At 42.4% G+C, this 25390-nt stretch overlaps 1 protein-coding gene across 2 annotated transcripts in view; it reads right to left on the bottom strand.

Annotated features, from left to right (window-relative positions):
* asap2a (ArfGAP with SH3 domain, ankyrin repeat and PH domain 2a) overlaps positions 1-25390 on the bottom strand; it is a 218325-nt gene that overhangs the window by 10524 nt on the left and 182411 nt on the right. The window contains exons 24-27 of one of the 2 annotated variants that reach the window (XM_069886254.1): positions 21196-21385; positions 10279-10346; positions 8991-9097; positions 2753-2875 (exon numbers count right to left, since the gene is read on the bottom strand). In XM_069886254.1, coding sequence (XP_069742355.1) covers positions 2753-2875; positions 8991-9097; positions 10279-10346; positions 21196-21385 — 488 coding nt within the window. The remainder of the gene's footprint in view (positions 1-2752; positions 2876-8990; positions 9098-10278; positions 10347-21195; positions 21386-25390) is intronic. The other variant, XM_069886255.1, reaches the window with a different exon arrangement.

Below are 25390 nucleotides of genomic sequence, written 5' to 3'. Positions count from 1 at the left end.
GTGTAGTGCATTCAGTACCTTTTTTATTTCTGTACTCTGTATTTTTTTTAAATGTAGAATTTCAATTTAATTAAAAATATTGAAGAAAGAAGACATCATCCCAATTGACATTTTAATTGAAACATACCATAGGTCAATCCCTACTACCAAAGGGCTGAAGATTTAAGCAACCATGATACAAAAATACCTTGATTAAGGGTTCAAGCCTAAAACATCAGTTATGTATTTTTATCTTTGCTATATAAAGGACACTGTTTGACCTGCTGAGTTTCTCCAGCTTTGTGTTTTTACTTCAACCCCAGTGTCTGCAGATTTTCATTTTTACTTATGGCTACTTTTCATGAAATTTGTTTGGACCAGATAAAGCACGATTGGGTCTCACCTCCTAGAATTGCTCACTATTCTAGTACCATCCTACAATGCAGAGATAATCACTATCCTTTTTCCATCTCAAATCATCTTTTTTAAATCTTTTACCCTTCATATCCTTTATCTTCAGCAACTCGGATGAGGAGCTCCTGGCCATGGAGACTAATGAATCAATTGTTTCTGTCACTTTCACCCCCAACTTATTTGGGTTGAATATCCTAGCATTTGTATTGGTCCTGAAGCTCACATCATTCTTTAGTTATTTTTAGCATTTCTCGTACTCTCAGAGTTGACGAAGAGCCCCACTAGATCCATGAGACCCATCTGCAATGTGCTCATGTCCATTCTCATTAAACAGCCGACTGCTCATCTCCCCTTTCTTTACCTCTGGATCTCTGAGCAAACAAATTAGAGGTTCAATTTCTGACTCACATCCCAACATAAAAGTCTACGATGCATGTATAATGCCTGCCAATTTCTTGTCTTCCCTCTTAGGTGGGCAAATAAAACTCATGGGCATTATTTTGAAAGAGAGCAGAGGATTTACCCCTGTTGTCCTAACCAATATTGTCCCTCCATCACAACATTATTAGATTCACTTTTTTCTGGTTTGAACTTTTGAATTTATTGGCTGCATCCTCCTACATTTAGTGACCAAACTTCAAATAACGACTCCATTGGCTATGACAATGTCCTGAATTCACAAACAGTACTGCGTGATTTCAAAACTCTTCTAGAAGACTATCAAAACTCATCACCTGGTAACATTTGCTGCATTCCTTTCCCCTTTGACAAATCCCTGTCTCCTACCCACCACTGACACCCGCCAAGTCCCACTCGTCATCCCCATCTCCCGCCCTCCCTTCCCCTCGCTGTTCCCATCTCCTACCCTCCCTTCCCCTCGCTGTTCCCATCTCCTACCCTCCCTTCTCCTCACTGTTCCCATCTCCTACCCTCCCTTCCCCTCGCTGTTCCCATCTCCTACCCTCCCTTCCCCTCGCTGTTCCCATCTCCTACCGTCCCTTCCCACTCACCAAGTCCCCATTGATCACCTTCCCTTCCCAACCGCCAAATCCCTGACTCCTACCCTCCCTTCCCAACCGCCAACACCCTGGCTCCTACCCTACCTTCCCTTCTCACTTGTCATACCCATCTCCTCCCCTCACTGACCCATCTCCTACCCTCCCATTCCACTCGCCGACCCCATCTCCTACCCTCTCTTCCTCTCATTGTTCTCATCTCCTACCCTCCCTTCTCCTCACTGTTCTCATCTCCTACCCTCCCTTCTCCTCACTGTTCCCATCTCCTACCCTCACTGTTCCCATCTCCTACCCTCCCTTCCCCTCACTGTTCCCATCTCCTACCCTCCCTTCCCCTCACTGTTCCTATCTCCTATCCACCCTTCCCCTCACTGTTCCCATCTCTTACCTTTGCTTCCGCTCGCTGTTCCCATCTCTTACCTTCCGCTCGCTGTTCCCATCTCCTACCCTCCCTTCCCCTCGCTGTTCCTATCTCCTACTCTCCCTTATCAATTACTGACCACATTTCCTCCCCTCCCTTATCACTAGCAGACCCCATCTCCTGCCCTCCCTTCCCACTCACCATCCCCATTGATCACCTTACCTTCTCACTCACCATCCCCAGCTCCTACGCTCCTTTCCCACTCGCTGATCCCATCTCCTGCCCTCCCTTCCCACTTGCCATTCAGCTCCTACTCTCCCTACCCACTCACCATTTCCTGCCTTCCCTTCTCACTCACCATCCCTGGCTCCTACCCTCCCTTCCCACATTCAGTCTCCATTATCTGCCCTCGCTGTCCCCATTTTCCTGCCCTCCCCTTCTCACTTGCCGTTCCTTGCTCCTTCCCACTTGCCATGTCCTTTCCCTGTTCCTACCCTCCCTCCTCATGACATTGCCATCTCTAACCATCCCTTCCCACTCGCCTTGGCTCCTTCACTGCCCATTAACTCACAAGGTACCTGGTTGCTCCACCCTTTAACCTACCATTTAGTTTCCCACCCTCTCTCTAAACTTACCAAGATTACTGAGAAATTTATGACAATACTGTGTAAAATCTTCAAAACAAAAGATATTAAAATGTTTTCTTGCATTGATATTATTCACAATTCTGCCAGTCCATCATGACCAATGCCCCACCTATTGATTACCGGAGTTTTTCCTTTTCTGTCTCAATTTGAAAGATGTCAGCTTTTTGTTCTATTAAACAACTTTACATATTGCAATTACCTGAAAAATATAATTGTTTGACTACAGGGTACTTAATATAAAGGGTGATCTAGTTTGTTTGTTGACATCAATTAGAAAGAGATTTTTAAATTTTCAATGTAAAATTGAACTGTTAACAATTATCCACTCCACTTACCCACCACTCTGGATCTTCCTCACCAACAACCACAATAACTTCACCCTCTGAGAAAGTGAGTTCATCAGGATTATCTGCACTACAGTTATAAATTGCTTTCACTCTTCGTGGCTTAGATTTAATCTAAAATAATAAAAAACAAAATATCACAGAAAAAAGAAAACTCCTAATGGCTGGGGTTGATTAAGTGGTAACCAAAATAAATTTTAGTTCTAATGTTTTTTTTTTGCAAATCATTTCAAAGATTAATAAATAGAGTTAAATGTAAATTAAGATTGTACATTTGATTGTACAACTTAAGACGACACAAACAGTACAATTTCAGTAAAATCAAGGATTCCTCCAAATGTCAGTGAAGTCAGTATATATATGTATACACACACACACACACACACACACACACACAGAATCCTGATCCATTAAGCTCAATATTCATTCATGATAGGGCTAAGTGAATTAATCACTTCACTGGTTTAGTCAACTCGTTCTCTCTGATACTAAAATGGATGAAGTAAATCAATTTTCACTGTGGTGTAACTTGCACCAGTTTAAATTCATATCAAAAGCCGAGATCAGGGGAAGTCACGTGTTGGAGTAGTTGCCAGTCAGGTTGAACCAGCCCTCTCCAGAAAAAAAGAAAAAAAGTTTGGAAAAGACAGAGCTCAACGAATACAAAACTCAAGAAATAGAAGATAAAGTTACAGAGAAGAACAAGAAGATGGCACCCAAGAAAGAGAAAGTAAGAACAATGGGAAAAAAAAGAAAAATCACTGGAGAAGAAAGAAGAAGGCCTTACCTGCTCGAAGGACATTGAAGTAATTGATCAGGTAAAACAAAAGTGACACAGATACAAAGAAGAGAAGAAGACACAAACACAGGTACAGATACAGAAGAGGAGGAAGAAGAAGGCCAAGATCTTCACAGGGAAATAGAAGGTAAAACGGATGGACAGAATATAGATAAAGACTTTTTTGAAGAGCAAATGAGATCATTAAAAGAATGGTTATCATTAGAATTTAGTGCAATTAAAAGAAAAATGAAAAGAGAAGATAAAATGCAAAGTTTAGAACTGGTCATGACAGAAATAGGGAAAAAAATGTGGACGAGGGGGAAACGGCTGTAGAATTGGAAGTAAATGATTTAAGAGAAAAATTGGAAGAAAATGACAAAAAAATTAAAGAGACACAAGAGTTGTTATCTCAGAAAATTGATATTTTGGAAAACTATAGTAGGCGAAACAACATAAAAATAGTGGGCCTGAAGGAGGAGGAAGAAGGCGCAGACATGAAGGAATTTATAAAAGGATGGATCCCAAAGGTTTTGGGAACAACAGAATTGCATGAAGAAATGGAAATAGAAAGGGCACGCAGAGCACTAGTACCGAAACCACAGACACATCAAAAACCAAGATACATCTTAGTAAACCTTTTAAGATATATGACAAGAGAAAATATACTGGAGCGGGCAAGGAATAAAATTAGAGAAGATAATAAGCCATTGGAATATAAGGGACAAAAAATATTTTTTTACCCTGACATATGTTTTGAACTCTTAAAGAAGAGTAAGGAATTAAATAGAGCGAAAACGATTTTATGGAAAAAAGTTTATAAATTCATGTTAAGACATCCAGCCGTACTTAAAATATTTATACCTGGGGAGCAAAACAGACTGTTCTCGGATTCGGAGGAAACACAAGAATTCGCAGAACGTTTGCAGGACAGAAGAGATGAAGAGATGTAATAAGAAAGAAAAACGGCAATAAAGTATATATAAAGATGTAAAAATAATGTATATGTAAAGAACTAAAGATGGAAAAGAGAAGGGAAGGAAGGAAAAAGTGGGGAAAAAAAGAGAGCTTTGTTATATGTATTTTTTTTTAAATGTTTTCTGGGTGGGGTTGGTGGGGGGAGAGAATAACCGTCACTGTGAAATCAGTTGACGCTTGCGAGCAAAATCGCAAACCAAATGGAAAGGGGAGTTGTGGTTGCCCAACAAGGGATAAGGGGCAACTCAGAAAGGGGGGGGTGGGGATGCATTTGGGGTTAAGGTGTTATTTGGTGTGGGAATTGTTGGATTATTTTAGGTTTTAAATGTGTACTCATACATTGAGCTTAAAAAGGGAAAACTAACAGATAAAAATGGGAAAATGGGGGAATGGAGTGGCGAGGAGGCGGAAAAGCGGTGTAAAAAAGATATAAGATGGCCACGTTGAACTATATTACTATAAACATTAATGGAATACATAACCAAATTAAAAGGAAGAGGTTACTAAATTTACTGAAAAAATAAAAAAATAGATATAGCATTTGTGCAGGAAACACATCTAACTGAAGTGGAACATAACATTAAAGAGAGACTGGGTAGGGCATGTAGCGGCAGCATCATATAATTCAAAAGCTAAAGGTGTAGCCATATTAGTTAACAAAAATGTACCAATCAAGATAGAGGAGGAAATAACAGATCCAGCATGTAATGATAAAGTGTCAGATATACTCAGAATTTTGGAATTTGCTCAATATATATGCACCTAACGATAAGGATCAAAAGTTTATACGGGTTTGTTTTTGAAGATTGCAGACACACAAGGAAATATATTGATAGGAGGGGATTTTAACCTAAATTTGGATCCATTGTTGGATAAAACTGGACAAAAGACAAGCAAAAAGAATAAAGTAACCAAATTTATGGTTAAATCGATGGGAAATGAAACTTACAGATATATGGAGGCAACACCCAAAAGAGAAGGAATACTCATATTATTCGAGTAGGCATAAAACATACTCAAGGATTGATATGTTTTTGTTGTTTGCCCATATTCAAGGGAGAGTTAGGAAAACTGAGTATAAAGCTAGACTACTATCAGATCATTCACCCTGTTATTAGCAATAGAACTGGAGGACATCCAACCAAGAACATATAGATGAAGGTTAAACTCCATGCTACTTAAAAGACAGGAATTTAGGGAGTTTATTGAACGCCAAATTAAAACATATTTTGAAATAAACACAGATTCAGTGAAAGACAAATTTATATTATGGGACGCAATGAAAGCCTTCATTAGAGGACAGATAATAAGTTATGTCTTTGGCTTGGCTTCGCGGACGAAGATTTATGGAGGGGGTGAAAGTCCACGTCAGCTGCAGGCTCGATTGTGGCTGACAAGTCCGATGCGGGACAGGCAGACACGGTTGCAGTGGTTGCAGGGGAAAATTGGTTGGTTGGGGTTGGGTGTTGGGTTTTTCTTCCTTTGTCTTTTGTCAGTGAGGTGGGCTCTGCGGTCTTCTTCAAAGGAGGTTGCTGCCCGCCGAACTGTGAGGCGCCAAGATGCACGGTTTGAGGCGATATCAGCCCACTGGCGGTGGTCAATGTGGCAGGCACCAAGAGATTTCTTTATATCACTCCGATATAAAACCTACGACCCAAGGACCTCGCTGCCACGTTCCAGCTTGCTTGGCCACAGCACACGAACCATGGGTGTAAAGGGTGGGGCCAGTACTGCGCACACTGCACTCCACCTAAAAGCTCCTTTGCGCAGGCCCGAGGACAGGTCCACGTCCTCCCCCTCCACGTCCTCCCCCTCAAAAGATGCTCACAAACTCAAGCTAGCATGCTGGAACATCAGAACCATGCTAGACAAGGCTGACAGCCACCGACCTGAACGTCGGTCTTCCCTCATTGCACATGAACTCCTCAGACTTGACATCGACATAGCCGCTCTCAGTGAAGTCCGCCTGGCAGTTGTAGGCAGCCTCCAAGAACGCGGCGCAGACCACACACTCTACTGGTCTGGCAAGCCTTTGGATGAACGACACCTCTCTGGTGTAGGCTTCATGGTCAAGAACTCCATTGCCTCCAAACTCGAAAACCTCCCGACAGGCCACTCGGACCGGATCATGTCCATGCGACTCCCCCTTCAAAACAAGCGTCGCATCACTCTCATCAGTGTCTATGCTCCAACCCTCCAGGCAGAACCAGCAGAAAAGGACAAGTTCTACACTGACCTGCGCAACCTTATTCAACGCACCCCTACAGCCGACAAGGTTGTCATCCTTGGCGATTTCAACGTTCGCGTCGGCAAAGACTCAGAAACCTGGCCAGGAATCATGGGCAAGCATGGTGTCGGCAAGTGCAACGACAATGGGCGCCTCCTGTTGGAGCTCTGCGCAGAACAGCGGCTTGTCATTACAAACACCCTTTTTCAGCAGAGGGACAGCCTGAAGACTACCTGGATGCATCCCCGATCCAAACACTGGCACCTCCTGGACTACGTCCTGGTGAGAGAAAGAGACAAACGAGATGTGCTCCACACCAGGGTCATGCACAGCGCGGATTGTCACACTGACCACCGGCTGGTTCGCTGCAAGCTCAACCTTCACTTCAAGCCAAACCCCAGGAACAGTAGAGCCCCTAGAAAGAGGTTCAATGTTGGAAACCTGCAGTCAGACGAAGTGAGAGGAAACTTCCAGGCAAACCTCAAAGCAAAGCTCGACAATGCAATCCGCTTCACGGACTCGTCCCCTGAAACCCTCTGGGATCAGCTGAAGACTCCCATTCTGCAATCCACTGAAGAGGTTCTGGGCTTCTCCTCCAGGAAAAACAAGGACTGGTTCGACGATAACATCCAGGAAATCCAGGAACTGCTGGCAAAGAAGCGAGCTGCCCACCAGGCTCACCTTACAAAGCCGTCCTGTCCAGAGAAGAAACAAGCCTTCCGTCGCGCATGCAGCCATCTTCAGCGCAAACTCTGGGAGATCCAAAATGAGTGGTGGACTAGCTCGCCAAGCGAACCCAACTCAGCGCAGACATTGGCGACTTCAGGGCTTTCTACGAGGCTCTAAAGGCTGTGTACGGCCCCTCACCCCAAGTCCAAAGCCCGCTGCGCAGCTCAGACGGCAAAGTCCTCCTCAGCGACAAGATCTCCATCCTCATCCGATGGTCAGAACACTTCCAATCTCTTTTCAGTGCCAACCGCTCAGTCCAAGATTCCGCCCTGCTCCAGCTCCCTCAACAGCCCCTAAGGCTAGAGCTGGATGAGGTCCTCACCCAGGATGAGACATATAAGGCAAATGAACAACTGAAAAGTGGCAAAGCAGCAGGTATGGATGGAATCCCCCCCAGAGGTCTGGAAGGCTGGCGGCAAAACTCTGCATGTCAAACTGCATGAGTTTTTCAAGCTTTGTTGGGACCAAGGAAAACTGCCTCAGGACCTTTGTGATGCCATCATCATCACCCTGTACAAAAACAAAGGCGAGAAATCAGACTGCTCAAACTACAGGGGAATCACGCTGCTCTCCATTGCAGGCAAAATCTTCGCTAGGGTTCTCCTAAATAGAATAATACCTATTGTCGCCGAGAATATTCTCCCAGAATCACAGTGCGGCTTTCGCGCAAACAGAGGAACTACTGACATGTTCTTTGCCCTCAGACAGCTCCAAGAAAAGTGCAGAGAACAAAACAAAGGACTCTACATCACCTTTGTTGACCTCACCAAAGCCTTTCACACTGTGAGCAGGAAAGGGCTTTGGCAAATACTAGAGCGCATTGGATGCCCCCCAAAGTTCCTCAACATGATTATCCAACTGCACGAAAACCAACAAGGTCGGGTCAGATACAGCAATGAGCTCTCTGAACCCTTCTCCATTAACAATGGCGTGAAGCAAGGCTGTGTTCTCGCACCAACCCTCTTTTCAATCTTCTTCAGCATGATGCTGAACCAAGCCATGAAATAAGTTATTTAACTCAGATGAAAAAGGATTACAATCGGGAAATAGAGCAGCTGGAAAGGGAAAAAGGGGGGAAATGCCACTGTGTATATTTAATCAGAAATGTTTGTACATATTTTGGTTGATATGGTTCACAGTGTGAAAAGAAAAAATTATTTAAAAAAGCCGAGATCAAAAACCTCTAATTATAATGTTATTCTCTAGTTAAGTCTGTTCTTTCAATTCGCAGTGATCATTTTCAACACGGTTTCAAGGAGCTTGTGACTAGAGAATTCCTTATTATAGTGTTTGTGGGTTGAATGCAAATTTAAGGAAGATTGAATAAATAACAGCTATTTTATAAACCATTTATTATTGGCACAATCAAAAATTAAAAACTAAAAGAAAATTTTAAAATGGTTCATTGGGAATTGAAGTTAAAAAGCCTTGTGCTTTATTTAAAATTTAATAGGACAGAAATCCTATTTGAAATCCTTAAAATTCAAGCATTTTTTTGTGTTTGATGATGTACTTACCATTTGAGATTTTCGTGGCATTGGTGCTGGAGCCTTGTTTAAATTTGTTGAATTAGGTGCATGTCCTGGCTTTTTAGGTGCAGTGTCAGATGTCAAGGAAGCATCACCTATTGGAGAAGAAACAGTGAAATGTTGATCTGCTTTGAATACAGATTTTCTCATCTTACTTTCAGACAGATCCTGTAAAACTAACTTGTATTAATATAGTACATGTGTGCTCCTCAGGGTTTTCCAAAATGCTATTTCTTATACGGCAGGGGTTCCCAACCATTTTGTTCCTCTGTACCCCTTGGGCATTTTTATAGGTTCCCGTGTACCCCTAAAAATTAAGGATTAAAAAAAACATGACATTGTGAAATATGACTGCAGATTACAACACCATGTATGGTACAGTAGTGGTTATTCTCTGAGACCCAATGTATCCCCTGAAAAGTGCAAATGTACCACTGGGGGTACATGTACCCCAGGTTTGGAACCCCTGTTTTATGTAACTATCCAAACACAGTGCAATGTGGTAATCAATTGTCACAAAAAAGAACAATGAAATATACACTTGACTTATGGAAATTTGACTATCTAAACTCTTCTATCAATAATAATGATAATAATAAGTGTTTCATGATATTCATTAATGAGTTGATACGATATATATTCCATTAATTTAATTGGAGATAGTTCTTGCATAACTATTCAATGAAATCAAATAAATACAGTAGGTTCACGTGGAACAATACAATTAGGGTAGGAATACAAAATGGACGATTAATGGAAAAATCGTCTGACAGAGTTCTCAGGAAGAGAAATATTTACACATCCTGCACTGTATGCATTATTAAATCTACACTGTTGTTATTTTCTTATGAATAAGTATCTGCTGGGACACAGGAAGAAGCCCACATCATAATCTGAAGTGCACCACAAAGATCTTCTACATCCAAATGATATGCTAAATAATTAGGGGATCCTCCCAAGTTACTTCTTCAGAGGGCCTTGAGCACATGAATTCCTGACTCAGAATCAAGTATGCTACTTCTAAACCAATGCTGATTGCAGGGCATGAATTTGATTGAATGAAAATACACTTGGAAGTACCTGCCCATGGCACATCCAGAATTCACAAATTAAAGACATAATACACTTAGTTCTATCAAAGCCATCACCAAAAATGACATAGGTAACCAAAACAGTAAAGAATAACTTAAATCCATTTTTTAACTATAATTGGGTATTTCATTTATAGAATGCACAATCATTATGGTTGCAAAGCTGATAAAGTATGCCAATTTACCTGCCTGTAGTGATTGCATTGATCCAAGTACCATTGATGGTCTTTTAACTGTGGATGTTCGCTCAGAACTGCAAACAGATGACAGAGATGTTCCAAAATGAGCAGGCAGATTTATTTAGTTTTTTTTTGTTACTTCAGGTACTTACTTCAGTCACGTACCTTGCTTCACATAAATAAGGCAATAAAAATTTCATATTGACAAGAGTGTTTGGCATGCAATGCTGCACCTAAGCAACTATAGAAAAGGAATTAGATCTGAAAATTCAGCAGGTCGTTAGCAAAGTTCAACTCTTTTAAAATAATGTCACAGAACATGTGAAGAAAAAGAATTACAAGTGTTCATCATATTTTCAAGTCATATCACCACAGTGTGACAAGTACAGATGCACAATCCTTTATCTGGAACACTTAGGGGACAGTGTATTCTGAATTTCAGATTTTTCCAGATTTCAGAATGAAAGCCAGCTGCCCCAGATTTAAGCCCACCTGAAATGTGCTCACTGTCTACCCGAGTCATGCAGCCATCTCTTTCTCCACCCACCCGAGTCACGTTGCCGTCTCTCTCCTCCCCCTGCCCGCCCGAGTCGCGCTGCCTTCTCTCTTCCCCTTGCCTGCCTGAGTCATGCTGCTGTCTCTCCCCCTCGCCCACCCAAGTCATGCTGCAGTCTCTCTCTCCTCCCCCTGTCCACCCGAGTCACGCTGCCGTATCTCTCCCCTCCCCCCCGCCCACCCGAGTCGCGCTGCAGTCTCTCTCCTCCCTCCGCCCACCCGAGTCATGCTGCTGACTCTCTTCCCTCTACCCATCCGAGTCGCGCTCCGTCTCTCTTCAGCTAATTGATAACCTTGCACTCAAAGTTAGCAAAACTTAGATATTGATTGTAGACTTCTGGAAAGGGAAACCAGAGCACAAATTTGTCCTCATCGAGGGGTCAGCAGTGAAGTGGGTAAATAACTTCAAATTCCTGGGTGTCAAAATTTCTCAAGATCTATCCTGGGGCCATCATGTTAGGACCATAGAACATTAAAGCACAGCAATAGGCCTATTCTGCCCTTCTAGTCTGTGCTGATCCATTTTTTTTTTGCATAGTCCCATTGACCTGAATCCAATCCATGGGCCTCCATATCTGCTCCATCCATGTACCTGACCAAATTCCTGTTAAATGTTAAAATTGAGCCAGCATTCTCCACTACAGCTGGAAGCTCGTTCCATATACCCACCACTCTCCATGTGAAGAAGTTCCCCCTTATATTCCCCTTAAACTTTTCCCTTTTCATTCTTAACCCATGTCCTCTGGTTTGTATCTCATCTACCATCAGTGGAAAAAGCCTATCTACATTTACTCTGTCTATCCCTCTCATAATTTTAAATACCTCTATCAATTCTCCCCTCATTCTTCTACAGTCCAGGGAATAAACATTTTTAACATTTTCCTGTAACTCAGTTCCTGAAGTGCAGGCAACATCCTAGTAAATCTTCTCTGCACTCTTTCTATCTTATTGATAGCTTTCTTGCAGTTAGGTGACGAAAATTGCACACAATACTCCATATTTGGCCTCACCAATGTCTTGATAGACCAATGCCCAATAGATGGACAAGATGGCAGCAATGTGACTGCAGCTCAATGCAACTCTCTGGACTCTGATGCATATTATCTTAAGTATGTAGCCATGTTCAAAGTCTGAGGCCTGGAACTGGCGGACAAGCACCAGGGAGTGTTTGAGGGATCTACTGGAGCCTGAAAAATTCACTGGCAGCAATTCATGCTCCATCTAAGGGGTGTCCATTGTGGAGGTCCTGACACCTGAGGTGGGCATCTGGAATGTTAGCAGGGAGGCTTGGAGGACAGCGGTGCAGCCTTAGCAACCGGTGTGGGGCCCGGGACGGCCCAGACTGAGATTGGAATGACAGACGTGGAGCTGCGGCAATGAGGTGGAGCCCAGGGTTTGTCACTGGGTGAAGTTAGCAAATGTACTCGAGGGGATGCCTCACCGAGGCTGTGGACTGTTTGCAGGGCCCAGACTTCTCCACGCTGGTGGGGCACTCCAGAGAGGCAATGTGGGTGCCTGTGGGGCGTGGAGCTGCCTATATCATAACCCCAGGGACCAGAGAACGCGAACTGAGAGGCTCCTTACTCGAACTACCGAGGTTTGCTGAGGTCTTTCAACCCTATGGTGCTAGTGTTGGGTTTCTAGTCAAGGATTGGTGGCATAGATTTTTCATTTTTTTTTATATAACTGCAATGAGTGCTTTATGTATAATAAATTTAGTTTAGCTTGTAATTTATGTAATTTTATGTAATGTTTTTGAGTCTAAATTCTAAATTGTCTTGTTGTGTTTTACCCTAATGATGCACCAGTCTCCAAGAGTGTTATCTCATTTTTTTTAACTGCTGCTCATTATAACTGCCGCATCTTTCAGGTATGATAACATTTGAATTTGTGTGGATTCCCTTGACCTCAGATAAAAGTCTTGACCTCGCTTTTGTCATGGATGTCGAGGGAGTTGCAACACCTGCCCAGATAGTTTGGGCTTGTAGGGAATGGGGCAGAGTTGGCCACATGAGTGTGTGTAGGCACCTTGTTTTTTTAAATTTTTCTAATTTTTCACAATGTGAACCATATCAATCAAATTACATACAAACATTTCCCTCTTAAATATATACAGTGTCATTTTCTTGCCCTTTTCCCCCCTACCTTCCTTCTCCCCTTCCCACCCCCCCTCCAAACTCATTTAACGTTCAACATATACAATACAATAAAACCATTAAACAATGTCATCACACAATGAAAATAAACAAGAAAATTGTGTCATCTACTTTTACAAACTGCATGAAGTCATTTTGTCTTCTTATCATTTTATCATTTTAGGGGATGGAGGTCCAAGGCAAGCCCATTCTTTTATGTTCCATGTACGGTTCACAAATTTGTTAAAATAATGTGACTATTTTTTAAATGATATGTTATTTTTTCCAATGGAATACATTTATTCATAACATAACAATTACAGCACGGAAACAGGCCATTAGGCCCTTCTAGTCCGCACCGAACCAAACACCCCTTTCTAGTCCCACCTCCCTGCACAATGCCCATAACCCTCCATCTTCTTCTCATCCATATACCTGTCCAACCTTTTCTTAAATAATACAATTGACTCCGCCGCCACTATTTCTCCCGGAAGATCATTCCACACAGCTACCACTCTCTGAGTAAAGAAGTTCCCCCTCATGTTACCTCTAAACCTCTGCCCCTTAATTCTTAACTCATGTCCTCTTGTTTTAATCTTTCCTCCTCTTAACGGAAATAGTCTATCCACATCCATTCTGTCTATCCCTTTCATAATCTTAAATACTTCTATCAAATCCCCTCTCAACCTTCTACGCTCCAAAGAATAAAGACCCAATCTGTCCAATCTCTCCCCATACTCCAGATGCTTAAACCCAGGCAACATTCTGGTAAACCTTCTCTGCACTCTCTCCACTCTGTTTATATCCTTCCTATAATTAGGCGACCAGAACTGCACACAGAACTCCAAATTAGGCCGCACCAACGTCTTATACAATCTCAACACCACCTTCCAACTCCTATATTCCATGCAATGATTGATAAAGGCCAGCATACTAAAAGCCTTCTTCACCACCCTATTCACGTGAGTTTCTACCTTCAGGGAACGATGTACCGTTACTCCTAAATCTTTCTGCTCTTCTGTATTCCTCAATGCTCTCCCATTTACCACATATGTCCTATTCTGATTCTTCTTACCAAAATGAAGCACCTCACACTTATCAGCATTAAATTCCATCTGCCATTTTTCAGCCCACTTTTCTAAGCAGCCCAAATCCCTCTGAAATCCTTGAAAACCTTCTTCATTATCCACTATTCCACCTATCTTAGTATCGTCTGCATATTTACTAATCCAATTCACCACCCCATCATCTAGATCATTAATGTATATAACGAACAACAATGGGCCCAATACAGATCCTTGAGGCACACCACTGGTCACCGGCCTCCAACCTGACAGACAATTATCCACTACCACTCTCTGGCCTCTCCCTTTCAGCCAATGTTCAATCCATTTGACTATCTTAAAATTTATACCTAAAGACTGCACCTTCCTAACTAACCTTCCATGTGGTACCTTATCGAAGGCCTTACTGAAGTCCATATAGACAACATCCACTGCGCTACCCTCATCCACATTCCTAGTCACCTCTTCAAAAAATTCAATCAGATTGGTCAAACATGACCTTCCTCCCACAAATCCATGTTGAGTGCTCCTGATCAGACCCTGTCTATCCAGATGTTTATAAGTACTATCTCTAAGAATTTTCTCCATTAATTTACCTACCACAGACGTCAAACTTAAAGGCCGATAGTTGCCAGGCATCCTCCTTGAACCCTTTTTAAATAACGGAACCACATGCGCAATGCGCCAATCCTCCGGCACTATCCCCATATCTAATGACATTTGGAAAATTACCGCCAGAGCCTCTGCTATTTCCTCCTTCACTTCTCTCAATGTCCTGGGGAAGATCCCGTCTGGTCCCGGAGACTTATCCACCTTTATATTCTTCAAAAGCCTTAAAACTACACCTTTTGTAATCTCTATATTCCCCATATTTACCCAATTTGCTTTTTTTATCCCACATCTCCCAATATCCTTCTCCTTAGTGAATACCGAAGAAAAGAAACTGTTCAATATCTCCCCCATTTCTCTAGGCTCCACACACAGTTTTCCACTCTGATTTTCTAAGGGACCAATTTTGTCTCTAGCTTTCCTCTTACCATTAACATATTTGTAGAACTCTTTTAGATTAGTTTTCACCCTGCTTGCCATAGTTTTCTCGTACCTTCTTTTAGCTTTCCTAATTCCTCTCTTAAGATTCCTCTTACATTCAATGTATCTTTCAAACATCTCCTTAACTCCATGCTTCTTATATCTAATGTACGCCTCCCTTTTTCTTCGAACCAAGTTTCCAATATTCCTTGAAAACCACGGCTCTCTCAAACCTTTTGCCCCTCCTTTTAACCTAACAGGAACATAAAGCTTTTGCACTCTCAAAATCTGATCTTTAAAAGACTTCCATCTCTCTACTACATCCTGCCCATAAAACAAATTGTCCCAATGCACACCCTGCAAGTCCTTTCGCATCTCCTCAAATCTAGCTTTTCCCCAATCAAAAACCTCAATCCTTGGCCCTGATTTCTCTCTTTCCATAATGACATTGAAGCTGATGGCATTATGATCACTGGACCCGAAGTGCTCGCCAACACTAACCTCCGTCACTTGACCCATCCCATTTGCCAACAGTAGATCTAACACTGCTCCTTCTCTGGTCGGCACCTCTACATATTGTTGTAAAAAACTATCTTGCACATATTTCACAAACTCTAACCCATCCATTCCTTTCACAGAATATGTTTCCCAATCTATATGTGGAAAATTAAAATCTCCCATAATTACAACCCTGTGCTTATCACAAATATCTACTATCTCCCTACAGATTTGCTCCTCTAGGTCTCGGTCCCCTCCGGGTGGTCTATAATACACCCCTACAAGTGTAACCTCTCCTTTCCTACTCCTCAGTTCCACCCAAATAGCCTCCGTGGATGTGCCCTCTAATCTATCCTTCCTAGGCACCGCTGTAATATTTTCCCTGACAAGCAATGCAACCCCACCTCCTCTTGCCCCTCCGACTCTATCACACCTAAAACAACGAAACCCAGGGATATTCAGTTGCCAATCACATCCCTCCTGCAACCATGTCTCACTAATCGCTACCACATCATACTTCCAAGTATCAATCCACACCTTCAGCTCATCCACCTTTTTTACAATACTCCTGGCATTAAAATATATGAATTTCAGGGATTTCCCATTTTTTAATCCCTGTTTTCCCTCATCTTTAAGAACAACATTATTTACTTTTCCTGCCAATTGACCTTCATCTTCTTCCAGAGCATTTCCCTTCTCTATCACCTGCCCATCCATATTCAAATACTTACTACAAACTTTCATTGCTTGCATTCTAACCTTCTCCTTACTGCTCTGTACTATTTTGTTCCCTCCCCCCCAACCATTCTAGTTTAAAGGATCCTGAGTAGCCATAGCAAATACCTCTGCCAGGATTCTGGTCCCCCTGGGATTTAAGTGTAACCCGTCCTTACTGTACAGGTCACATCTCCCCCAAAAAAGGTCTCAGTTATCCAGAAACTTAAAACCCTGCCCCTTACTCCACCCCTTCAGCCACGTGTTAATCCTCCACCTCATTCTATTTCTATTCACACTGTCACGTGGCACAGGGAGTAATCCAGAGATTACCCCCTTTGCGGTCCTTCTTTTTAACTCCCTACCTAACTGCCTGTACTCACTTTTTAGGACCTCTTCTCTAATTCTCCCTATGTCATTGGTACCTACATGTACCACGACCTCTGGCTCCTGTCCCTCCCACTTTAGGATATCTGGGACACGAGCAGCAACATCTCGGACCCTGGCACCAGGGAGGCAAACCACCATCCGGTTCTCCTTGCTGTGTCCGCAGAATCCCCTATCCATGTACCATTGCTGTACTCTCAGGCTCTCTTCTGATTTCCAAGTTGACATTATACATTTTTTTGCTACAGCTAAGGCTATCATAATAAATCTTTTTCGCGCTTCATCCAGTTTGAGGCCAGTTTTTATTTATATTACTTAGAAGAAAGATGTCTGGATTTTTTGATATGTTGCTTTTTGTGATTTTATTTAATACCTGATTTAGATCTTCCCAAAACTTTTTCACTTTTTCACATGCTCAAATTGCATGTACTGTTTTTCCCATTTCCTTCTTACAGAGAAAACATCTATCTGATAATGTTGGATCCCATTTTTTAAAACTTTTTGGGCATGATATATAACCTGTGTAACCAATTATACTGCATCATGCGTAACCTTGTGCTTATTATATTCTTCATAGTTCCAGAGCACAACCTTTCCCATGTTTCATTTTTTATCTTTATGTTTAAATCTTTTTCCCAATTTTGTTTGGGTTTATAGCTCATTTCATCATTTTCCTTCTCTTGCAGCTTAATATACATGTTGTTATAAATCTTTTAATTATCATTGTTTCTGTAATCATACATTCAACGCTGCTTCCTTCTGGTAATCTCAGTCTGTTTCCCAATTAATCCTTTAAGCAGGCTTTCAGTTGATGGTATGCAAACATTGTACCATGAGTTATTCCATATTTGTACTTCATTTGTTCAAAAGATAATAAATTATTTCCCAAAAAACAATTTTCTATTCTTTTAATTCCTTTTCTCTCCCATTCAGAATTGGGCTTTCTCAAATTTAAAATCTGAACCTGAGGCCCAGACCTATCCTTCTCCATATTTAAGTTGAAACTAATGGCATTATGATCTGGACCCAAAATGTTCACCTACACATACTTTTGTCACCTGAACTGTCTCATTCCCTAATAGGAGAATCAGTATTGCATTCTCTCTTGCTGGTACCTCTTATACAGGTGCTCCTCTATTTCTAATGGGATTACCTTCCAAAAAACCTGTGGGAAAATCGTGTCGAAAAAGAATATCACACCTACCAAATATCATTTGGTAGCCTTGTTCATTCAGGTGCCTTGTCGGTGATCACGTCTCTCCATCCATCACGGTCTCTGACCCTCCAAATTGTATTTGTTGCCTCCCTTATTTCTAACCATCATGTTAATTCATCTATCACTTTCAATCTCTATCTAACTCTTTTTCATACCATCAGGTAGAATCCAGCTTACCAATTGTAACTAACTGTTCTAATGTATCTCTTTGCATTAGTTGTCCAAAGAATTTGATTGCTGTTTTCTGATGCTTTTAAGTAATTTACATTTTGTGTTCATTCTTTGTAGAACTTCGTTTGTTATCCTGTGCATTTTTGATATGCAGAGCATACTTCTGAGAAACCATGTCTCTGCTGAATTGATTCTTTTTTCCATTCCATTTGTGATGGTCGATGACTTGCAGCCATACATAAATACAGGAAGAATGCAGCCTTGCCATACCTAACCTAGATTATACCTTAAATGTTGTCAGACCACTCAGGATAGCCTACAGCTGGGTAAATTTATCTAAATCACATCCTATTTTATAATTAAATATTGAATATCTTTTATTCCACACTGAAAAAAACAATTTTTAATAATAAAATACAGCACCAGCGCACCATCGTAACTGAAAAATTGTAAGTTGAGACATCATAAGTAAAGGAGCACCTGTGCATAGATTTATAAACCTTTCCTGAACACATTTTAGAAACTCCAAGCTATCAAGCCCTTTTAGAAGTATGGGTGTCCCAGTCAATATGTGGAAAGTTAAAATCTCCTATCACACCCTTATGTTTCCTGCAGATTTTCTCCTCAATTCTAACTATTGGGCGGTCTATAATACAACACCATAAGTGTGGTCATATCTTTCCCATTCCTCAGCTCCACCCATATTGCTTCAGTAGACGAGCTCTCTGGTCTGTCCTGCCTGAGCACAGCTGTGATATTTTCCTTGATGAACAATGACAGTCCTCTCCCTTTCATCTCCCACCCCCCCACCACAGCCCCATTCTATCGTGTCCAAAGCAACGGAAGCCCAGAATATTGAGGTGCCAGTCCTGCCCCTCTTCCAACCAAATTTTACAACTGGCCACAACTTCATAATTCCACATGCCAATCCATGCTCTAAGCTCATCTGCCTTTCCTACAAAACTCCTTACATTGAAATAGATGCACCTGAGAACATTTCCACCACATTAAACCAATCGACTTCTAACAGTGCATGCAATTTTAACATCACTGTTTCCCTCCTCCACTCCTATCTGCTCTGGCACTTGGTTCCCATCCCCTGCAAATCTAGTTTAAACCCAGCGGAGCAGCACTAGCAAACCTTCCTGAAGGATATTAGACCCCTTCTACTTCAAATGCAAACCATCCCGTTAGAACAGGTCCCACCTTCTCTTGAAGACAGCCGAATGATCCAGAAACCCTAAGTCCTCCCTCCTATACAATGTCTTTAGCCACGTGTAAAGCTGCATTATCCTCCTATTTCTAACCTCACTATTACATGAGACAGGTAGCAATCCTGAGATAACAACCCTGGATGTCCTGTCCTTCAACCTAACATCTAACTCCCTGAACTTTCCTTGTAGGACCTCCTCACCTTTCCTACACACATCATTAATCCCTACATGGACCACAACATAGAGCTGATCACCTCCCTCCGCAAAATGCCATGAATTTGATCTCAGATATATCGACCCTGGCACCAGGGAGGCAACATACCATCTGGGATACTCAATTTCTTCCATAGAATCTCTTATTTGTCTCCCTAGCTATGGAATCCCTTACCACTACAGCTTGTCTCTTCTACTCCCTTTCCTTCTTAGCCACAGGATCAGGCATTGTGCAAGAGACCTCATCTCTGTGGCTTATCCCTGGTAGGACATCCCCCCAAATGGTATCCAAATTCAAAATGGTATACTTGTTATTGAGGGGGTCGGCCGCAGGGGTGTCCTGCACTGCCTGTCTTTTCCCTTTCCCTCTCCTGACTGTCACCCATCTACCCTCCTCCTGCCTCCTATGTGTGATAGTGTCCCTGTAATTCCTGTCCATCACCCTCTCTACCTCCTGAATGAACTGGAGTTCATCCAACGCCAGCTCCAATTCCTTAATTCGGCTTGCCAAGAGCTGCAGCTGGATGCACTTCTTGTAGATGAAGTTGTCAGGGATACTGCTGACTTCCCTGACAACCATCATTTTGTAAGAGGAGCATTCCCTGCCTTAGCTGTCATTTCCACTGTCTATGACTAGATGAACAAAATATATATCTTAAAAAACTGCTCTTACCTATACTCTTTTTGTTCCTCTAACTTCAACTCCAATTAATCCTCACCCCTTATCTGTTCTCGCCGGAGCCTGTTGACCCAAAGCCTTACCACTCTGACAGCCCACTCCTTTCTCTTCAACTGTTGAACTCTATTGCCCAATTGTTGATGCAATCATGAAGAAGGCCTGCTAGCATCTATATTTCATTAGGAGTTTGAGAAGATTTGGGAGATGTCACCAAAGCCTCTTGCAAACTTCTACAGGTGTATTGACTGGTTGCATCAATTCTGGTATGGAGGTGCCAATGCACAGGACAAAGGGTACAGAGGGTTGGAAACTCAGCCAGTGCCCTAGACGTCCATTAAAGACACAGTTAAGAGACAGTGTCTCAAGAAAGCACCCTTTAACATGAAGGACCCTCACCTCCTAGGCCATGACCTCTTTTCACTGCTACCATCAGAAAGGAGGTACAGGAGCCTCAAGACACACTCCCAACTGTCCCCTTTACCATCAGATTTCTGAATGGACAATGAATCACAGACACTACCTCACCTTTTTTTTCTTTTGCACCAATTATTTTTAAATATTGTATTTATGGAAATGTAATTTATAGATATATTTGCACCCATAATGCACAATACTGCTTCTGCAAAATAACAAATTTTGTGTCACATATGATAATAAATCCAGCTCTGAATGAAATCAAGAACATTTAGGATATGGAAGTTTTTAAACTTTCTTTGCAGTTTCCAATTTTTAATTTTGTCCACTCTCTTTTTTAACCATATCACCATAAATTTTTTGAGCAGTTCAAATTAGATTTTTTTTTTTTTTTTTAAGTACAGAATGGAAGCCACAAGATAAAACCGGGCAGGAAGATCATTTTATCTATCCCCATTCATCCTGACCAATCTCCAATTCTTTCATCCAAAGTCTCTGAAATATCACCAAGCGTTTTGCCACAAAACAGCAATCTATTGCCCCTCAGTTTCTAGTTCCATATATTTCTATTGCCAGAAAAGAAGCTATATAAAGAATGATTACGGTCACAAGCTGCAAACATAAAACCTATTACCTGGACAATGACTTCTGCTGCGAAGTGCGAAGTGGCGGCTGTGGAGGCAGCGGCGGAGGTGGCGTTTTTTTGTTCTGAGCAGCTTGCACAGTACCTTGCTGCTGCTGTTGAGATTGTGACTGCTTTAGCTGCAGACTCATTGCTTCTATAACGCTGTTTGTTTTTGCCACTGGAGCTGGTGGTGAAGAATCTGAAAGATAACAGCAAACAAAAACAAAGTCAAATAAGTTATGCATAATATGTTGCTTTTTTTAAAAAATTCACCACTATTCTCCACACATGTTGCCATTGATGTGATTCATAGATGACTCCCTTCTTGAACAGCTGCAGTTTTTCTGGTGATGCCACTTATACAATACTGTAGGGAATGTTCCACGATTTGGTATCAGAGAGGTGGAGTGATTATATGAGTGGAGACCATTGAAGGGGTGGGGGGGGGGGGTTGGAGGAATTAAAGAAAAATTGAAGAGCAGTGGTCAGTAAAGAGATAGCAACAGTGAAACTAGAAAGAGATGAGAGTTGCCCAAAATTAGAAAAATAATGTTCATTTTGTTAGGTTTAATGATATCAAGGAGGAACATATGTTGCTCTTCAAGTTTACATTTAGTTTTACCCTGATAACAACAGATACACATGTTAGAATGTTAAAGGGCATTGAAATGGTTGGTTAGCCACAGGAAGCTCAAGCTTAGACCCACAGACTAAGTGTCTGTTTGGCAAAGGGTCATCCGATTTGGATTTGAACTCACTGATGTAAGAGGATACATTGAGGGCAACAAATGCAGTAGATCAGCTTGAGCAATGTGCATGTAAAGTCTGCTTCATCTGGAAGGACTGTTTGTGGATCTGGATGAAGGAGAGGGAAGAGATGCCGGGACGTCTCTATTTTCTGTGATTATGTGGGAAATGCAGAAAATGTGGTTGGTAATGGGATTGTGCTGAAGTTGGCGGATAATGTAGATGCTGATGGGGTAGAAAGTGAGGACCAGAGGGACTCTGTCCTTGCTCTGATTGAGAACTGGTACACAAATGTCTGTTGTAAACACATTCATTCAGCAGAGATAAGAGTACCTAATGGTGAAATACAGAACCTTCTGCTTTCCCAGGGAATTCTCGGCAATGCTAATTGCTGCAGTTTACATTCTGCCTTCAGCTAATGAGGGTAAAGCCTTGAAGGAGCTTTATGGTACCATCGGCAAAGCCAGGCATTCCAGCCTGATGACACCATGATTATAGCTGTTGACTCCAATCACGCCAACCTGAAAACAGTCTTACCACGGTTTTAACAGCATTTTAACTTCACCATCAGAGGAGAGAACATCCTGGATCAGATGCACACCGACATCCCTGGATTACATGGGAGAATTCAGCCCTGGCTGATCTTAGTCCAATCTTGTCTCCTTTCCTGAAGCCAGCATTATGAGTTCCGCGAAGTACCCGAACCTCTGCAACCAGCCTGGTGTGTTCAAGGTTGCCCCTTGCACCCCCCACCCCCTTCCAAGGACACACAGATCACATATAAATCCTGCTAACTCCAGCATACAGATCGCTGGCAAAGCAAACAAGATCAATTCTCAGAGAGGTCAGGACATGGCAGAGGAGGGGAGAGATACAGCAATGCTACAGGACTGTTTTTAGACCACGGACTGGAGCTGTTTGAGGGAGTCAGCCACCTACATGGGTCATATAAACATGAATGAGTACACAATCTCAATGATTGGCTACATCAACAAGTGCATTGAGGATGTCACTGAGATCAAATGCTTCACAACCAGGGTTAACCAGAAACCATGGTTGGATGCAGAGGTCCGGGCACTTATTGGAGCTCAAAATGCTGGCTTCAGGAAAGGAAACAAGATTGCACTAAATTCAGCCAGGGCTGAACTCTCCCATGCAATCCAGAAGGCAAAGAGTGGGTATGCATGAAAAATCGATAGACAGCTGTGCAATGCTGGTGATACGAGGCGCATATTGCAAGGGATCAAGACCATTACAGATGACAAGACAACCTTGCTAGTTGAAGACAATGTTGTCTCCCTTCTAGACAGATTGAACATCTTCTATGCAAGGTGCCAATGTGAAGAACATGCTGACACTGAAGCCTGATGAATGGCCACAGCCAAAGTAAGAACCCTATTCAGGAAGAACCCACACAAGGCAGTGGGACCAGACAACATACCTGGTCAGGTACTAAAGGTTTGTGCAGATCAACTGATGGAATTCTTATGAACATCTTCAACACATCACTGCAGCAAAACATTCTCCCTGCAGGTTTCAAGAGAATCACCATCACCCCAGTACCAGTTAGGGTAACAGTAATAGGTCTCAATGACTAAAGTCTAGTGGTACTAACCTCCACCATTATGAAATGCTTTGAGTGTCAGATGATGGAACACATCAAAGTACATCTCCCAGAGACACTGGACCCATTTCAATTCACCTATAGAAAAAACCGTTATATTGATGATGCTATGGCCTCATCCCTCTGTTTCATCCTGATCCACCTAGAGAACGACAACTCATACACCAGGCTGCTGTTCATCAACTTCAGCTCAGCGTATAATACAATAATTCCCTATAGGCCGGTGGAGAAGTTATCCTCGCTGGGACTCAATACCCCTCTCGGAAACTGGATTCTGAACTTCCTAACAGAAAGACCACAGGCTGTCTGGGTCAGCAGCAGAATATTGAGCACTGTCACATTGAAGCCCCTGTTCATGCCATTGACCCATGACTACAACGCCAGATCCACCTCCAACAGTCATCAAGTTTGCAGATGACGCAACAGTAGTTGGTCTCATCATCAACAACGATGAGTCGCCCTATAGAGAAAAGGTTCAAAATCTCGTGATAAGGCCCGAGAAATAACCTGAATCTCAATGTGAATAAAACAAAAGGAGATGATCATGGACTTCAGGAGCACCAGGAACAACCACCCTGGAGAGAGTAGAGAGCACCAAGTCCCTCGAGTCCACTTAACAAGTGAATTATCCTGGACACACTTTTTCTCCTCATTTGTCAGGAAGACACAAGAGCAACTGCATTTTCTGAGAAGACTGGAGGCAGCCAAGGCTATTGGCCACCGTCCTGTCAACTTGCTATAGGAGCTCTATTGAGAGTGTCCTGGCCGGGTGCATCACAGTTACTGTAGAGAATTGAATGGGAAGTCAATCCACAGGACCATAAGAGCAGCAGAGAGGATCACTAGGGACTTCCTCCTACCATCGATGTGATCTACTGGAATCATTGTCTGAAAATGGCATGCAAAATCATTGAGGTCCCCTAGCATCCTGCACACAGCATCTTTCAGCTACTCCATTGGGAAAGAGATGCAGGAGTATCACAGCCAGACCTACCAGACTGAGAAACAGATTCTTCCTACGGGCAGTGAAAATGCTGAAGGACTGAATAAACTGCTTATACCAAACCTCCAAGTTAAACTCCAAATCTCCACTATTTTTATATATATATAAAAAATACATATACATACACACACACACACACACACACACACACACACATATATATACACACACATACATAACATATATATCTTCTTTCTTTGGCTTGGCTTCGCAGACGAAGATTTATAGAAGAGTACGTCCACGTCTGCTGCAGGCTCGTTGGTGACTGACAAGTCCGACGCAGGACAGGCAGGCGTTTGGCTTGGCTTCGCGGATGAAGATTTATGGAGGGGGTAAATGTCCACGTCAGCTGCAGGCTCGTTGGTGGCTGACAAGTCCGATGCAGGACAGGCAGACACGGTTGCAGTGGCTGCAGGGGAAAATTGGTTGGTTGGGGTTGGGTGTTGGGTTTTTCCTCCTTTGTCTTTCGTCAGTGAGGTGGGCTCTGTGGTCTTCTTCAAAGGAGGTTGCTGCCCGCCAAACTATGAGGTGCCAAGATGCACGGTTGGAGGCGCTATCAGCCCACTGGCGGTGGTCAATGTGGCAGGCACCAAGAGATTTCTTTAAGCAGTCCTTGTACCTCTTCTTTGGTGCACCTCTGTCTCGGTGGCCAGTGGAGAGCTCGCTGGAGTCGCGATCCACCCAGCACGGTTGGGTCTTCAGCAGCATGGATTCGATATGTATATATATATATATATATATATATATAAAACATATATACACACACACATACATATCAAGCCTGCAGCTGACATGGACTTTACTCCTCTATAAATCTTCGTCCGCGAAGC

This window comes from Narcine bancroftii, chromosome 6, assembly GCF_036971445.1.
Source record: "Narcine bancroftii isolate sNarBan1 chromosome 6, sNarBan1.hap1, whole genome shotgun sequence".
Taxonomy (NCBI): domain Eukaryota; kingdom Metazoa; phylum Chordata; class Chondrichthyes; order Torpediniformes; family Narcinidae; genus Narcine; species Narcine bancroftii.
Note: the sequence above shows the minus strand (reverse complement) of the source record. Positions and strands in the feature narration are given on the sequence as shown.